This window comes from Ascidia mentula, chromosome 5 (genome assembly GCF_947561715.1).
Source record: "Ascidia mentula chromosome 5, kaAscMent1.1, whole genome shotgun sequence".
Taxonomy (NCBI): domain Eukaryota; kingdom Metazoa; phylum Chordata; class Ascidiacea; order Phlebobranchia; family Ascidiidae; genus Ascidia; species Ascidia mentula.
Window position 1 is genome coordinate 11395037 of NC_138570.1, and position 18950 is coordinate 11413986.

General features: G+C 34.7%; 1 protein-coding gene across 2 annotated transcripts; it reads right to left on the bottom strand.

Annotated features, from left to right (window-relative positions):
- Positions 1 to 827: 827 nt before the first annotated feature.
- Positions 828 to 14548, bottom strand: LOC145902445 (uncharacterized). 2 transcript variants are annotated; one of them, XM_082990415.1, is made up of 23 exons: positions 14446 to 14548; positions 10599 to 10692; positions 10405 to 10481; positions 9974 to 10076; positions 9655 to 9896; positions 9378 to 9527; positions 9269 to 9313; positions 8465 to 8524; positions 7119 to 7243; positions 6986 to 7056; positions 6851 to 6933; positions 6668 to 6796; positions 5311 to 5427; positions 5192 to 5246; positions 4993 to 5127; positions 4345 to 4930; positions 4178 to 4290; positions 3978 to 4115; positions 2543 to 2668; positions 1873 to 2223; positions 1724 to 1813; positions 1510 to 1666; positions 828 to 1083 (listed from the first exon to the last, which is right to left on the bottom strand). In XM_082990415.1, exons 1-23 carry the CDS (start codon positions 14518 to 14520, stop codon positions 951 to 953), a joined length of 3255 nt encoding a protein of 1084 aa, XP_082846541.1. In that variant the 5' UTR covers positions 14521 to 14548; the 3' UTR covers positions 828 to 950. The 2 variants fall into 2 exon arrangements, with proteins under 2 accessions (XP_082846541.1, XP_082846542.1); XM_082990416.1 differs by lacking the exon at positions 6986 to 7056 and having other exon boundaries at positions 7153 to 7243.
- Between the last annotated feature and the right edge of the window lie 4402 nt (positions 14549 to 18950).

Genomic DNA, 18950 nt, shown 5'->3' on the forward strand with positions numbered 1-18950 from the left:
TTATTTTAAAAAACATATTTGTATTCGGTTATGAATATGATATGCGTATTAGGACAAAAGTTGCGAAAACAAGATTCGCTGGCAAAACTTTTGGGACAGAAGAGTATTCTACGCGCTTAACCCTTTCAAACGATATTAAAATATTTGAAAAATTCGCTCAGAAAAGTGCAGAAATATGAATTCATATTTTACAAACATAAAAAAACGGTGGTCCGATGTACACTTTTGTCCATAAAACCTTGTACAAACCTTGGACCAGGCTGTTCTTGTGCAAAAACAATCTTATAGCCTACCTTGTTACTATCGAATGAAATCAAATTTTAACAAATTTAGCCAGGGTGTTTTTTTTGTCAACTAGCTTCCCTCTGGTCTGGTGGGCAACTCTACTATCTTATTACCAGGTAGCGGCTTGTTTTTTTACACCAATTAGTTCATAGGTTGAACTTTCCAACGATACAAAAATTAAAAAAAAAATATTATAAATATTTGAGTATGAATATGGCATTAATACCTTCTCATAACTAAGAACATCTTGAGTAATCCAGCAAATAATTTGCATCATACAATCTCTGCTTTCCAATGACACCAAGCTTTACTTGATTTTCCTGGGGACGCATGGTCTAATCAGCCGAATATTAATCAATCCCATACGCGCTTTAGCCCTTATCGCCAGTTAACAAAACATTGGACACGGGTAACTCGTGACTTTATTCGCACTGGCATCTATGCCCATTCAACCGATAAAATTGACTGCCCTCCGAACTACCAGATAAAAGTTCGCGGTATCCATACTTTACAATAAATAGATAATTTCCAGTGATCACATCTACACTCTTGGTGGTTTATTCAATGAAACGAAAACCATGAAATTACTTCATTGACATATTGGTAATAGTCCAGCAGCATTGATGTAGTAAAGTTTTATCATACGAAACATTTTTTACACCACTTTATTTTTTGTAACGTCGAGTGGCTCGTTTTATTTGGCGTCCAGCCATAGCAACTGTTGATCTACCAGATGAACTTGTTTGACCAATATGAAACATAGAAACATTGTTTGTACTTGCTTGGACTGCACTTGGCCTAGAAAGTTACAACTCATCAGTCATAATTTTTACAAACGATTTGGAACTACAGGAGTAAGAAAGCCATAGCTAATTAGTACAAGTTTCGAACACTTTTGTGCTTTCATTTTGTGCTTTGGCTTTTCTATTCCCTGTGATCCAACTCAAGTTTTTCGTACCAAAGCGATTTGGAACGAAATATTTTGTTTTGCAATAGTTACTTTCTACTGGCGATTATTTATATTTAGCACTTGGGAAATTACCTTTAAATTCATAGTTTGGTTTGGTACATAGGATTTAATAATCTAATGTTACCAAAGAAGAATAAAAGTCAGACAATGCAACTTTTTTGAGTTCAGATTTCAAAAAATGCAAAATTTTCGAGCTTAGGGAGATTTCAAAATCTCAGAGAATAGTTTCAAAAGCTTATCTGTCTAGAACTTACACAAATGTGTTGGAAGCCTCAGCAACACTACTAGTTGTCGAAGTTTTAAAATGAAAAAGACCTGAGGAATCTGTCTGTGTCTGTTGACGAGTACCAAAATTAAAACCACTGCTTTTAATTTGTGAAGCACTTGCCACGCCAAAATTAAAAGAAGATTCTGTGAAAGTTTAAAAGAGAACTGAAAAGTGTAAATTTACCATTAAACGATTCTTACCATTTTGAAAATTTGTTTCATTATTTTGTGATCCAAAAGTAAAACCTTTAGCAGAAGATTCTGGTTTACTAAATCCACCAAACTTAAAACCTGAAAATAAAACAAAGAGGCTCTATTTTAAAAACACAAACCAATCAACACTGTTGTACTTGATTGTCCTGATGCAATGGGTGGTTTAACATCACTTTCCTGCTGTTTAGATAATGAACCAAGTGTAAATGAAGGATTAGAAGCTGGTTCACAAGACGATGAAACTTTGTTGTTACTTTCATGTTTGGTTTCAGCATGTTTTAATCCAAAGGAAAGAGTTCCATGTTTTGGGTTAGCTGTACTTGTGCCAAATTTACCAGGTTTCTCACTCTCCTGTGTTAAAGTTTCTGTAGCAGACACATTGTCAACACATGTTTCAACTAATGGCAATGAATTGCATGAAAAGCTAGTCTTTGAGGATGTTCCAAATGTAAAAGCTGGTTTTTCATTTAACTTTGTGGTGTTGGAACCTAAGAACAATATAACAAGTAAAATATAATACAACATATCCTATTAATAAATATTTTGGTTGGGGATGTAATATCATTAATAAAAATTTTATAGTTTATCTGCATACTAACATTTTGTGAAATCTTCCCTTGATAAACTAGCAACACATACGTTTTAAGTTTTGGATTCGGTGAATTGGGAATTTAACCACAAATTTAAGTTACCTGGTAGAGGCTTTACCACACTTCATTTGTAAAAAACAATTCCTGAAGTTTTATTTAACTACATTAGTGTTCGACATGTTGCAAATACACACTTCTTTTGTGTTTTAAACATTACCTGCATTGTCCGAGTCGAAATTGACATCTACCTTGGATACTCCAAACAAAAATGTTTTTTTGTTATCAGTTTTGCATGGTTCAAAACTCAATCCTTTCTTCGACACTCCAGTGGTAATGTGAGGATCTTAGAAAAGTATGCCTACTATAATATGCTACCAAGTAAATGCTCACAAGGGTTTATTTGAAACTGGGAACTTTACAATTCTAATAAAAAAACAGGATTATTATTCCATCACATGGGTCAAATTTATAGCAGAATACATGGTTACAGTTATAGCTGCTACCAATAACACTTCTTTAATTTTTGCACAATTCCACAACTAAGATTACAGCACATCTATATCAAGAATAAATTGGTTTTGTAGCATTTTAAATTGACTCAATTCTGCAAATCAAAAGGAATAAGAAGGTGGAATTTTCCCTGGAACTGTCTGCAGTGTGAAATGTTAACACAGATATGGAACCATTAGGTTTGCAAGAACTTTGCTCAGACTTGTCAGGAAAAAGTGGCTGATCCAGCTAGACTGGGGCTGCCAATATGATAGCTGTGATCGCCAAGCAAGGACCTGTGCATAGGCGTCGATTTAGGGGTGACATGTCACCCCTCACAAACAAACAGGGGTGACAACGTGTGTATTGCCACCCCTGGATTTCGTTTAAATTAAAAATTTATTGCCAGAAAAATACATATATGCGTTAAGCTAGTTTCAAAATACCTGTATTATCATCGTTACAATTAAGACAAACACCAGTGTCTTGTTGATTGTTACGTAACGCTGCAGTTGTTGTAGCATAATGGTAAGAATCAGCATTGTTGCGTAATAGATTTGTTTGTTACTTCATAATTACAAAATCTGCAATAGACTGAGTGAAACAAAAATGTGCCGCTTTCAGAAAGGGGTTTAAAACTTAGTGCTACAACAACAACACAGTGTATAAACAAAGTGACATGAAACGGAATTTGCATCGTTTGCCTATGTTTACGGCGATACGACCGAGGAAATGTTTTTTTTAGTGTTTCTGAAACCAGAAAATGTCACCCTTAGTATTTTACAAAACATAAAAAAATCGACGCCTATGGACCTGTGCAGTCCTGCCAATCATGCCATTGCATGAATTATTAGCACAGATATGGAATTTTGAAGTGAATGTATTGTTTAAATTATTTCATAAAGAAAACTACACAAAGTCGAGTTGTGCTTAAACTCGCATTGTCTTCTTTCACTGGTGAACAATATATTTTTATTTAATTTCCTGCCAACTACAAATCTGAATCAATGTATTACACATAGAAAACCCTTTACATAGAACAAGTTCTGTGTGTCCTATACTTTAGTGTTTATATATGTAAGCCCTATGTTACCCTCCCACAAAATCATTATTTTTAAAAACTATTAATAAAAATTCTATTGCATAATATAAGAAAATCCTACCCTCCAATTCAGAACTGGCAGAAGTTAATTTTGAAGTTGTTTGTTTGATACAAGACATTTCCCTCGCTTGACTAAACTTAAGCAATGATGCCGAAGAGGTTCCAAATGCAAAGCATGTCGTTTTTTTCTCAGTATTCTCTACAAATTTGGACATAAAATTTTAAATCAAATTTGTTGTTAACAAATATTTAAAAATTTACCTGATTGAGGTGACTGACATGCAACACAAATTCTGTTCTCCAATGTGTTTTGTAATAAACAAACATTGCAGTCCCAAGTTAACTTACTTGTGAATGAAGAAAGCTTTGCATTACTACAATACATCACAATTTTACACACAAACAAAAATATGCTACTGGCAGAATACCTGTTTTCAGACTTTTGGAAACTTTTTGACTTTTTTGAAATGTTATCTTCCGAATCAATAAATATTGATGGTTTGTTGGTAGTTGTTGCAGCTCTTTGGGTTAAACAAGCCACACAACTAGTTTTGTTTGCATCATTTCTCAACAAACATGAACTGCACTCCCATTTCTTCCCAGTGTCAAGTTTAGGCAAAACATTCATTTTCATAACAGGCTTTGGATTGTTACATGCTTCACAATTGCCTAGTTCATGTTTGTTTTTTATTAAACACACAGAACAAATCCATTTATCCAATTTTGGCTGTGAGTTTGTGGGACTAGGGTTCCCACATGCAATGCACTTCTTGTCACTTGTTTTGTTTATCAACATACATAAATTACATTCCCATTTGCTGCCAGCTGATGTGACACTAACAGAAGAAACAGTGTTTTTCACAACCCTTTTTGTTTTGCAAGCAGTACATTGATCAACATTGCTTTCATTCCATAACAAACATGTTTGACACTCCCATTTGCCAACTTGTTTGCTTGCTAAAATATCAGACATTCTGACAGTATTTTTATCATTTATTCCTGGCTGTTTGTAACCTGTTTTAAAACAATGTTAAATTTTTGTAACACATATTTTTGACAATATTAAAAAATGGTACCAAGTATATCCATAACACTTCCAGAAGCAGATTTTGCATGATTTAAAACGTTTTCTTTCAGTGGCAGATTTTGCCTTTGCTCATTAAAACCTGGTGTCTGTGCATACCGTGTAGCTGACCCCATGAAAGGATTACCTGTTTTAGGAACCCAAGAGATTAGCACAAATGCAATCATCTTACATGCAAAACTAACTTGTACCTTCGGATTGCAAACAATTTCCAACTTTTCTTGGAGAACAAAAAATATAATGGAGCTAAGAAAATAAAACACGAGTTATAAATATACATATAAATTGAAGATGGTTATTCCATAATTACATCTGATATTGTGGCTTGATTTGTCACCTCATTTGCAGACTGATATCTCACAGTGGGGAGAGCAAAGGTAAATGTGGGTTGTTGTGTAGTTGATGCAATTGAAAGCGGCAAAACTACCTGCAAAATTTGACATTTTGCTTATTTTGCAAACATTTGATGATTAACAACCATTAATTGCAATAAGATATTCTTTTTATCAAATAATATAATGGAATATTTTAGGTTAATATATTTTTTTAGTTAAGCTGAATAGGTAAAATGTAGCCCCCCCCATTCACTTAATTCTTATGAACTTTATCAATGTTAAAATAGGCAACTGATCTTCGTGTTACAAAAGGACAGTCTTAAAGGAAGGCATGCAGAAATAAGTGATAGAAGAATAGATGAAAGTTAAACTTGTATGGGAAAGACATGTAAACACAACAGATGGATACTGAATTGACTAGATTGTAAGCTACATGAGATAATCTTAAAATGTTAATAAAAGATGCCCTCAAATGTAAATTGTGTGTAACAGTTAAAAAGTCATGTTTAGCGCACTAAATCAAGTATTGCCATCAAATATGTCGCTCGAAACTGTTAGTTATACTAAAAACCCTGTACGATGAAACCTCTGTTGACATAATGACACATAAGATAGGTCACTGAAACAGAGAACCGCTGAAGTATCCGTTTGCCATTAAAAAATATAAGTTATCCCCAATTAAAGGCATCCTTGATTGCTGCCAAGCCTACTGAAATTTGCATCAACCAATGAAGCAATGTGGTTGTCGATTCATTGCCTAAACCAATTAGGTAAAACACAAAACAAAAGCAGGGGTTTCCAAACTTGTGGTCCACAATAGCTGCGCACAGGTAGTCCGTGACAATATGGCAGAAAAATCAACCTTATTGTAGGCTTTTGCATTCTTAAATAGTTGTTACGCTATTTTACCATTTAAATTTTTTTTTTATTAATTGTCGTAACCCACATCTATGACGTAACAATTAAGACTTGTTGCCTGTAGAGTTGCTGTTAATAAGATCACATCTTCGTGTGTACAAGAATATGAAAGCATAGTTAATAAGTAAAGAGTTTGATGTGAATTGGAGGTACAAAATGAATTAAAGATATTGTAAAATTTATTGTGTAATTAAACTTTTGAGTTGACTTGAAATAAAAAAGATTTTGAAAAAATTTGGAAAACACAAGACATAACACAGGTTCAGGCTCAGGTGGTTGGGTGAAAAAATTGGAGTAACATAAGATGGGGGTCTGAGAACAAAAACAGTTTTACAAATACAGGTCCGCACCCAAAAACGTTTGGGAAACACGCTCTAAATAACTACAGACACTGGCAAATATAAGTTGAATTACCTCTGTACTACGAATAACATTATTTGTCTTTGGCACAGCTGGTGTGGAAGTGCTTCCAGGAAAACCAAAGGTAAAAGTTGGAAGTGATTTACTGATAGGAAAAGGAACATCAGGAACTGGAGTTGAATTCTACAAACATATGTTAGATTTTGTTTGGTGTTTTGTATTTACAAAACTGTATACCAGTGGGAAGTCGTATTGTTTTTCAACTGCAGCAGAAGCATAATGAGCAATTCGCCTGTTCTTTTTAATTTTACCTCCAGCACCTGAAGAAACAAACAATAAACATACCCAAACATGAAAAAAGAAAAAATATACCAATATTATGGGACAGGGTATTAGGATGGTCATTTCTACTTTGACCTGTGGCAGTTTTGTTCACAGAGTTCCTAGATAAAATAAACAAGTTAAATAAGATAGTTTAAACCATTAACAATGCAACTTTACACACCCAATCTTGTTTGGTGGCACATGATGAATAATACCTTGTGACAGTATTCTATTATCAAGAGGAATATTGGCAGTTGCATGTAGAAAAACTGGACTTAAGCTCGCAGAATCTTGAACTGGAGGAAGCTGGAATAATGATAAAAACATGTCAGAGTGCACCAAATGTATTTTACCATTAATGCACAGACAGGGCATCAATTTTTTATTGCGTGTCGAACATCTTGAGAAAAATTGTTGTGCATGTTAAATAGCAAAAATGTCGTATCTGCTAACTAACACATGAGAACGACCAGGTTAAAGGATTGTTCTACTTACATCATGTTGAAAAAACAATTAAAAAACCTTGTATGTTGCAGTCTCCTATGTCTCTTTTAAGTACCGATTGAATGAAAAATGGTACATGTTTCGTAAAAATGCAACATGTTCGGTAACAATGCCACGTGTTCGGCAACAATACTCCATTGGTTAGTATTAGGTATAACGTGCTTATTCGCTGAACGTTAAAGTAAGTGTTGACAGAATTTTGCCTGGATTTATTGCGATTGTGTTTATTTAGCCATCTAAACAAAAAAATTATTTTAGGAGGGGTTCCCAAGCGATGATGCCATTAAGTTTTCAACACTATGTAAACGTTCAGTTAAATACTGTTGTTTGATAGTGACTCGAAATACAAATTTCTTCCCCAATAATTGTTTGCGGTTTGAAATTAAATAACTTATACTGGTAACAACGTTTTCGAGCCACTATTGCCACCAGCATCTACGGCAAAAATTGACAACCACATGTTAATAGGAAATCGATGTGAATGTTGCAAGATTGGTGTGACCGATATGTTAGGCCTAATTAAGTTATTATGGTAATTTAATTTATGGACATTTGTAGATAACAATAGCGTTTGTCTGTTCGTGGTACTGCATATCGGTAACTTAACATTTATTCACGCCGCCAGTGTCGAACAGTGGCGCCGTGTGTCGAACACTTAGAATGGCGAAAAAGGCATAAATCGACACCCTGTGCCCACGCAACAAAAGGTCATTTTAAACAAAAATAAACGTTTAAATGGTATGCCAAACCAATATGTTTTTGTTACAATCTGTTGCGTATTAATTTTTAGCATGGAATGATTTGTGTTTCACATTTTTACTTGTGAGTTCTGTGGCACCTTATTATGTTAAAAATTAGACAATGATTTGCGATTGAGGTGTGCATATTACAACTAGCGAAATATCATGTGTGTTTGGAACTGTCAATTTTGGATAAGGCCAGTCAGGAATAGCATGTTGCTATCTGATTTAATGTCAATTGTAAGGTAAAAGTAATATAAATATGTATGCAGAAAATAGTTACAGAAATATTTGAGTTTCCAGTTGATAAACAATCCTCCATTTTCTCTTTTTGAATCACCATCTATCAGAATTTTTAAACACATTATTGCTGTGCTTGAAAAATATTAGGTCTCTTAGCCTTACTGTTAATTAATTTCATTTTCACAGTTAGAGTAAAATATAAGACTGCTAAATGTCTGAACAGAAAAACTTAAACTAGACAAAAAAAGTGCAATATTTCTTATCAACCCTATAATCAGACAGACAATAAATTGAAAAAAAATTAGGCTATGCATTCAGCAACTTTATCTTCTACTAAAATCTTTTCTGATCAACATATTTTAAAAAGCATTGCAAAGTTTAAAAAGTGATTTAAAGTTGCATTTTATTTGTCCTAATTTTGACACTTGCACTCCTGCAATCTGGGCAAGCAGTAAAATGTGAAAACTTTCAACTTAATATTTCCAAATCTATTTCCTAAAACCACTTTTTAGTAGCTTATTAAGACACATCTTGTAAACACCATTAGACACAAATATGAAACTTTTTTTATTTAATTTCTCACTTTCAGTTTAAACGGAATCTTTATTTCCCACTAGTAATAAAATTTTATAACTAAGAATGAAATTATTGCAATTTTGATAAATCTGTTGTACTTTTTTTAACTGTTATACACTTATTGGCAATTGGTCAAGCATACACAGTGAATAAAAAATATATTTCTTTTCCAAATACTTATGTATATTTCGGTGACGACAAATACGACAAATTTCCCACTGGTTAAGAACCACTGCCTTATTCTGACAACTATGATAAAAATACTTACATGATGAGATCGTTTGTATTTGGATGCAGAAGTATAATTGGAATTCTAATGAAATAGTCAGTGAAAGTTTGTTTTGGGGTATTGGTAACAGTGTCGAGCAAATACTTACATGTAGCGGTGTAGAAATTTTATCAAGTGTCAACAAAATTTTTTTAGCTGTAGAACTCATCGATGAAATACCAGTTTTTGAAGAAATCCCAACAATACTAGGTGACATTTTTGAAGAGGTTTTTACTTTAATCTTTCGAACACTGGGAATCTGAAAATTTTGTTTACCCCATGCACATGTTCAGATTAATGTACAGAAAATTTCTCACACATTACCTCCCAAAATTAGTCAAAGTAAGCACTTCCAACAGTGGATATTGCACCAATCTAATACATACCTTGTATGGAACAGAACAAGCCCTTGATTTGTATGCCGAAGTACCCCCATACTGGATTTTCGTTTTGGGTGTGACAGCACTGTTCAGTATGTTTAAAGAAACATTTGAAACCATATTGTTTGAATTTTGCTTTAACATAAAACTGCTACTAATTGCAGTTTGCTGCTTTTGGGAGTCAGAATTTGACCAAAATTTTAACAGTTCTTCAGAATTTGTCAACTCTTTATACCCGCAAACATTCACTTGAAAAAACAAAACACCGTTAACAGTCTGGCTAAAACTTGTATATCCATAGACAACAGGAAACACAAAGTAATACCTGCATTGTTTTGCAGAACACAGGGTGTTTGGACATGTGCTTCATTATTATCTGAACTCATGCTTAACATATTTATTGCTGAGTCACGATGATAAACAGATTTCTAGAAAAAAAAAAAAAAATTCCATGATATATCAAAGTGATAACATGAAAAATACTGGATACTGTACTATGTATCCATAGTATATTACATTTATATATATACATATTACATTAATTGTTCTGTCTGAGTATCATTTTCAAATGCACTTTCTAAGAGCTTTATTGCCATCTGACGAATGCTTGATTAACAATCAATTAATATCGAAGATTAATATGTACATTTATATATTTTACACTATATACAATTTGTATATTTCAGCTGTCAGAAATTGGTAAATTTATACATCTGACATTCTTTCAATTAATTTTGTCCATATGAGAGCAAAAACCTTTTGTGTAGTTGTGAAAAAATCATTTGTTGAACTACTGTCAACTTTATGTTCCATGTTTTTTGATGTGCGACACCCTAAACAGTTCCAAAAATTAATATCAATATAAAGTAAAACTTTAACTTCAAATGATTGTCAAATACTCATAATAATCACAGTTTGTCATTTTGTCACAAAAAATTTACCATTCTTACCAGAATCAAGAGTTGGTGTCTTTTTTGACAGCCAATGTGGAGTAATTGGAGTGAACAGATTTTTAACAGAGTCACTCACTCGAGAAAATAGAGACTGCAAAAAATATTCTTGATTCAATGACACAAAAATATCCTCACTTATATGATTAAACTTGTGGCATTAAAAACATGCAACAAAGGTACCTTGAGAAAATAGCTAATGTAATGGAAATGGACAAAGATCGCCTACTCTATTTTCATTACACATATTTTTGTGGGAATCTTGTCAATTTAATCTGTTGTAGGGGTTGTATTGGTATTGTAGCAAGAAGGGTTATTGACCAAAGACACAACATGAAAAGAACACTTGACAGTAGTGTTAACTCCTGAGTAGCGCGAAATTACCTACACTTTTACAAATGCCAGGGTTGTTTTGACACCTAACAACATATTTTGATATTTTAATGTGCCAGAAGAACAGACTATTAAAATATATAAATTGACTTCTGTGCAGAGATACCAAAACTAATGGTTTCTTGTAAAAGCTGTGTTGGGGTCGTTGGGTTCCAGCCTAAGGCATATTCGTCATCCACCACCAGTAGATGCATACTTTCCTTTCTATGTACGCCAACTTTAATGTAAACAAAGCATTGGCCTTTGCGGTCCACGAAAATTTGCAGCCCAATCACTGTGTAGTTTTCCAGGCTCCGTTTTGCAATTGTAGAACTCCTGGCTAGCAGCTTGACTTTGCTTGTGTCTTTGAAATTCCATGAACATCATCAAGGATTTGTATGTGATGTCTTCAACCAAAGGTAAACATGCTTTTTTCTGCACTTATGTGAAGTGCAGTGAAATATTGCTCCACTTCTTGTTTTGTCGAACTGTTAAAGTTTAGGTACGGTTCTCTCCAGCAGTTTCATCATTGTTTGCTGTTGTTTTGCCATTATTGCCGTATCACTTTGTCTTTGGTGTCACTTGGCATGTTGTTACTGAATCCCCAGCATTATTACGCTTTCAGCCTTGTAATGCTGTTAAAATTTTGCATTTGTCACTGGTATAGTGATGTGTACAACAGTGACCACTTAAAGCTACAATTCATTGACAAACAGCCTTGGTAACAATTTTCGGCCACTGTGGCCTTTTTGCCACTTTTGACAGTGGATTTACATGGCACAAACATGTGGCCTGGTTGCATCTTTTGCCCACTGCAACCGAGATAATTGTTACTGATACTCGGACCTGCTTCCAAGGTGGTCCAACTAAAGATACCTTTTTGTGAACCTCCTTTTTTGCAAAAACAATTTATCGACAACTTGGGTAATGCGCTAGAAGCATTTAAAATTTGCTATGCTAAGATATTTTCAGGTCTTAGTGGGGTATAAATGTTTGTGCGAAGGTTTTTAGAGGTGCACAATTTGCGGAAATATTAGTTTTGTCATAAGCATTTAAAACAACTTTATTTTAGTATTTTTATGACTTCACAATAATAGCATGAAAGATACAAGAGCAAAGTGGCAAATTTAATATATCCACCACTCTGGGGACCTTGGTAATAATGTAGTAGATGTGCTAAGTTGGGGATAAATAGGCTAACACATATTGTACCTTTTCATCATCCAAAATCTCCGATTATCTGAGATTTGTTAGTCTTTTTTAAAACGAATACACTAGTTACATTATTTACGAATTTTTTTTGCGAACACATACTCTGTTGGTCACACATGTCATCTTTGTACAGCCTATAACAACCAGCACTGTAGTAAAGTAAAGTCATTAGTTCAAAATGCTGGCTTTGTGTGGCCATGTAAACGCTCTAGGACAAGTGGCTGAAATGCCATAGTTTGCAGCTAGTTTGTGAATAACCCTGGCCATTTAAACAGGCTAAAAGACTGTTGAAGGTGCTGTATTTCAAATAATATGATTTGTAAATAACAATTAATTTTAGAAAAAATCCTTTATCGAAATGATTTTGTTTATTCCCTGATCTATATCTTTCACCAACAATTAGCAATCGTCTGTATCACTAAATGGGATTTAAAACAAAATATGCAAAACAATTAATAAAACTGACATAAAGGTCCAAACAAGTTTTTTTTGTTATGTAACTGGTCGAAAAATCAGATACCAAGACTGTTTAGTGATTCTGATACTTAATCAAAGAGTAATATTTTCAATGTGATACAATTCCATAACAGATGGGGCCACTAAATTCTTAACTTCCCATTTTTACAGCACCACAACCAGAATCGCTAGTTTATTCTCCAATAACCCTTTAAAATTGCAAACTCCCCCAGGGACTTAGAAACCACTGAAGTTTAAGGAGATAGTTTATCCAAATAATTACTTTCAATGTGGCCAAAAAACTTTTAACGCTCAATAATAACGTACTGAAACAGCTACAATAGCGTTCAGACCTTCTGGATAGTTTTCAATACATTTTTTAATGTAATATAAAAATTTTAATTAAAAAAATATTTTTTTGTGATTGCATTTAGGCCGACTAATTGTGTATCACACAAACTTACAAACTGTGAAAAACCTGTGCCCTAATATAACAATGAAACTGTTACATAGACAAGTTAATTTTTGAGATGGTGCAGTTTGTGATGCAAGTCTTAGCATTTACAGTTGCGAAAAACATATCCTTTAAAAAATGAGAAGTTAAGAGTCAACTGTGTTCAATTTAGCATTATCGCTTTGTCCACCTGGTAAAAGATCAGTAATTAATATGGAGACTATCAATGATGGCCAAGACAACTTTAAAACCCGAACTGAGACAGTCATTGCACACAACCATGGCGTAAGAAAACTAAGCGTATCCAGAATTTTTAAAGGGGGGGGTCCATATTTTTGGGGGAATTTCCTAATTTTCAGGTTTAAATTAAGGTTAATTGTGGTCTAGAATCGCAAAATACGAACGCCAGTGTTGACGCAAATCGTCACTGATGTCTGGTAACTAACACATACGAAAGGCAAATTCGTAGGTTCAAAATGGTGTTCTTTTTTATCAAAACATTGCATTTGATAAAACTCAAAAGTTCTATAAAGTATACTAGTATTGATTACAGGTTTCTTGTACTTAAACAGACTATATTTCCTTCTAATAGCCCTAAAAAAAAAAAACTTTGCATGAAGTGGCCTGCTATGTATCTTGGGGTCAAATGGAATGAAAAATGGTCACTTTAAGCATAATGCATTTTTTGCCGAACGTTCCAGAAAGCGCTAGTTTTTCATAGATATTGACAAAAAATTAAATAACATTGCGTTTATTTAGCTATACGAATAGATAAAAGTATTTTACTAAAGGGTGGATCCCTTGGACCCCCGTCTAAGCTTATCATGAGAAATGAATGCTTTCCTACCTTTCTGTTTTTGGAAACATAACATAGTATTAGTATCTCATTGCTGTTACAGAGTAGCAAACAATAATGACATAAGTTTTGAGAAGAGTTATTATTCTGATGCAAGCCTTGTCATTTATGGTTGCTAACAACATGTCCTTTAAAAAAACGGGAGTCAATAGTCTCCATTGATTGAAGTATTAGCGTTTTTGCCACGCCTGGTACAAGATCTAATACACTTGGAAACTACAAACGATGGCTAAGACAGCTTAAATACCCAAAGAACTTCAACAATAATTGAACAACTATCCTGTTGTATGTATTAACTTAGCTTTATGACTTGGAATTGGCATAATTTTAATTTATGTTGTGATGTCATAACTTGACTCCACCTTTGTAGTGACCTAATTTGGTTTCCATTATTTCAAGAACATTGTACACTAGACTCAAAGACACAATCAATAAAAAGTATTTGTATAAAAAATAGGATTTAATAAAATTATCTTATAAATGTGTGTTTTTCTTACCTTGTTGACTGGTCGGGCATATGGCTTTTTGATCAAAGAATTCTTTGTTTTTATTTTACCACTAAAATCATCCATGGCTTTAAACTGGATTCACCAAGAAACTAAAATGACACAAAAACATTGAAAAAAAGTAACCAAGAAAGTTCATAGTCCTACAACAACACAATGTGACAAACTTATTAGCATTTTTATTTGGGCCTACACATAGTATAGTTCAAACAGACAAGGGGCTCGTTCTAGTCAACAAAAATATTTAAATACTGATATATATTAATGTTTTGTTTAAGTTTGCTTTTTCACCCAAAATAACAGGTGGTTGCTGTGGTTGAACATGATGATTTTCAAACATTCGATTCGCCAATATTTCTATTACATAGAGTGCAGATTGGAAAGTTTGATTTTTGTGTGGAGGATTTTTTCGGCGATGGCAATTTTCTCTTAATTGCGCGGACGAGCGCAACGTATTTCTTCATGTCAATGCATTAGCTAATTGATATTGCGCGGATTTTCGGTACATTTTAGCACACGAAACTGCTTAAATTAACCGCAGTTTGTTTAAAGTCACCGCCGGCGCCAGCACATTCAAACCGTCAGACGTCAATCCCTGTTTCTCCTATAAAGCGAAGTCTTGTAAATTTCGTTACGTCATAGGTGATACGTCATTTTTGCTATGGTGACTCGTAATGTGTCATTTAACATTTGTGTGAAGTTTCAGATTTGTAGTGCTAGGGATAGCTGAGATATTAGTTGTTGTGCTAAAAGTACACGAGACCCGACAAAACCTTTTTTCCAGTCGACAAAACTTCAAACGCACATAACTCTGCCGTTACTCGTGAGATTTCAATTATTTTTTTGGCATTATGCATTGATTGACACAAAATTTATTGAAATGTAAAAAAATAACAATTTCGAACGATTTTTGTAATGCATATTAATAAGCATGCATTGTCATAAATTGTCGACAGGAAAGATAGTTTTCCCACCGTTGGAAAGCCCTTTAAAATCCCTTTACAGCGATACCTAACTTGTGCGCAATTTCGTGGGGGAAATATGTTTACCAGCCGAATATTAATTATGACCGTCATAAAAAAATCAGTCTTTTACTTGTAACTTTGGCTACAGTTTGACAGGAAAGACAGTTCTACCACCATTGCAAAGCTTGCATAAATACCTTTCCAACGATACCAAACTTGTCTTCTCATTCGAGGGGGCTATATGTTTACCGTCCGAATATTTTTCAATACGACGGCCCCAAAAAACGGTTTTTCGATCCTAACTATTTTTCTAGGCACAGCAGGAAAAATAATTTCACCACCATTGCAAAGCTCATTGAAAAACCTTTCCATTGATACTGTTACATCGTAAATTACTGTTTTGTCTACCGTCTCCCCAAAATGTAAATTTCAGTATAAACAGCGCCTTCTTGTGGATAGTTTCGCGCCTCGTGTTCGACAAGTTTGCTGAAAACGTCTGTAGTTAGTTTCGTGTGTCTGGGAAACTGTTGTCGTTTGTTTTTCAGGAAAATTAAGTAAATTGTTGGTTAAATATTGTGTAACCTGTTTCTTATTGCTGTGCACATAAAGTCTGCCAGTAATTCGAGACCCAAGTTGTTTTGGTAAGTGTTGTTTTATTTGCTTGTGTATCTTGTCAACATTATGCCAATAACCATTCTCTTGTATTGTTAAACCCTTTGTTGTGACAATATGCCTGGTCTAAAGTGTATTTGGTTACTTGCAGTTTGACTTGATTCCTCGTCAAATAGGCCTAACTGTTTTAAAGCCCTGGTCCAAACGTTTCGGCATTTTTCTCCTGTGCTTATGGCCTGATATTTCCTGTAGAAAACCGCCCGCAAGTTTATCCATCTTAATCATGTTGAAGTAACTACATCCTGCTAATTGAAGCCAGCAAGGGCTTGCAAATAAACTGTTGGAACCTTGTTGGAGTGTTAGTGGGAAGAAGCCTGCAGTTGGGACCTGGCAGGCGCGTTTTTGAATATCATTGAAGCACCTGAGTGGTCGTCTGTGCCCACCAGGAGCACTGAAGTAGACGTTACAGATACCAAACTTGTCTTCTCATTCGTGCGGGAAATATGTTTACCGACCGAATATTAATTATGACCGTCATGAAATAAATCAGTCTTTTACTTGTAACTTTGTCTATGGTGTGACATCATAATCATTTCATATTCCAAGCGTAAATTCAGATATCCACATCTTTTACTCAACAGTCCCCAAGATTCTTCGTTTGTCAGAATAATAAGGTTATTTACAGGCCGCATCTCACAATTAAATCCTAAAAATTGAGTTTTACAAGTCATTTGTCATTGTGCACCTGGTTACAGTTTCTCTTGTTTGCCAAAAACAATTGCCGGGTCTGATGACTCATGAAGGGGGACTACTATTGCTGAACAGAAAAAAAATTGATTGCAGCTGCATTAAGACAGCACATTGGGGGGGTTTGCAAAGCCTAACTGCTAAATTGTCAGTCCTAGGTGGGGGGGGGGGGGGGGGGGGTACAAACAGCCCTGGGGGCCCCAAAACAGTTACAAGACATCTAATTCTTGATGAATTGTGTAGAGGAGGGTTTGTGGCTTCACTTAATCGCAAATGGAGGGTACTTTCTGTGATTCATTTTTTCACAAAACAAACCTACACTTTTTTCTGCTTTTTTGGCCAACAGAGGGTCAAAATGTCCCCGGGGAGCAGTTAAAGTAGTTATCTCGATTATAAATTTGGCCAGAATTCCTAGTCAAGGGTCGGGAATAACAGAAAATCACAAATTGACCATACTTTCTGTGATTCATATTTGCACAAAATCTACCTCAATATTTGGGTAGTTTTTCAGCTACATGTTCAACAGCACCCTCTACCAATTTACTGCCTGACTAATAACCCTGAAATCCATAGTAAAACTGCCCCAAACACGCTGAAAATCGCCCTAGCAACAGCCTGTTCATCTGCGCTCATTCAACCAAAACACTGGCGCCCATGCATGACCCATTGCATTGTTACACATAATTTTACTCTGTTACGCAGGACAGAGTTGGAGAAGGGCAGTCTTTTCCATAGAAATACAGAGATGCGGCCTACAGAAGGTTTTTGTGTGTTCCGTAGTGCTTGTGGTGAAATTATTTTTCCTGCTGTGCCTAGAAAAAAGTTATGATCGAAAAACTGATTTTTGGGGGCCGTGGTTATGAATAATATTCGGCCGGTAAGCATATAGCCCCCGTGAACCAGAAGACATATTTGGTATCGTTGGAAAGGTTTTTCAATGAGCTTTGCAATGGTGGGGAAATTATTTTTCCTGCTGTGCATAGAAAAAAAGTTATGATCGAAAAACTGTTTTTTTGGGGCCGTCGTTATGAACAATATTTGGTCAGTAAACATATTTCCCCCACGAATGAGAAGACAAGTTTGGTATCGTTGGAAAGGTTTTTCAATGAGCTTTGCAATGGTGGTAAAATTATATTTCCTGCTGTGCCTACAAAAAAAAGTTATGATAGAAAAACTGTTTTTTTGGGGCCGTGTTTATGAACAATAAACATATTTCCCCCGCGAAGGAGAAGACAACTTAGCATCGTTGGAAAGGTATTTGTGTAAGCTTTGCAATGGTGGTAGAATTGTCCTTTCAAACTGTAGCCAAAGTTACAAAGACTGATTTTTTTTATGACGGTCATAATTAATATTCGGCCAGTAAACATTTCCCTTACGAAATCGAGCACAAGTTAGGTATCGCTGTTAAGGGATTTTAAAAGGCTTTCCAACAGTGGTAAAATTATCTTTCCTGTCAACCTATGAAAAACGTTATGGCCAATTTATGACAATGCTTATTAATATGCGTTACAAAAATCGTTTTTTTTTTTTACATTTTTATAAATTTTGTGTCAATCTTTGCATCTTGCCAAAAAAATTATCGAAATCCAACAGGTAACGGCAGAGTTATGTGCGTTTGAAGTTTTGTCGACTGGAAAAAAAGTTTTGTCGACCAGCGTCTTTTTGACAAACAGCAGAGGATTCCCTTACGTGTCCCTAGCCTATAGTTTATAGAACAACGACTCTTAACCGCACCTCTTAATCAACAATCATCCTTCTATTAAACAACACAATCACACAGAACACGCGCGGCTACGTGCCTCCGCTCCATTCTCCAAGTGGACAAACTTGTTTATCACATATGACAACACTTCAAATTTAAACGGACATATCTTCGCTGTTTCTTGACGGATTGCCATATTTTTTTAAAAATTGCAAGGCTCTGGATAACACAAATATTATCGGCACTGGTAATTTTGTAATGGTGATTTTGTTTGCAAGACTATTTGCACGATCTGGTAAGAAAAATAAGGAATAAGGCCAAATCTCCCCATTAGGTGGTCGGCGAAGTTATTTCAAAACCGCATGAGGCCCTTTGCCCAAACCGGTTGGGCGCCTTGTGTACATTATACTGTACCTACTTTATATAAACTTTCATAAAAAGTAGTAAATCAATGTAATTTTAGACTTAAT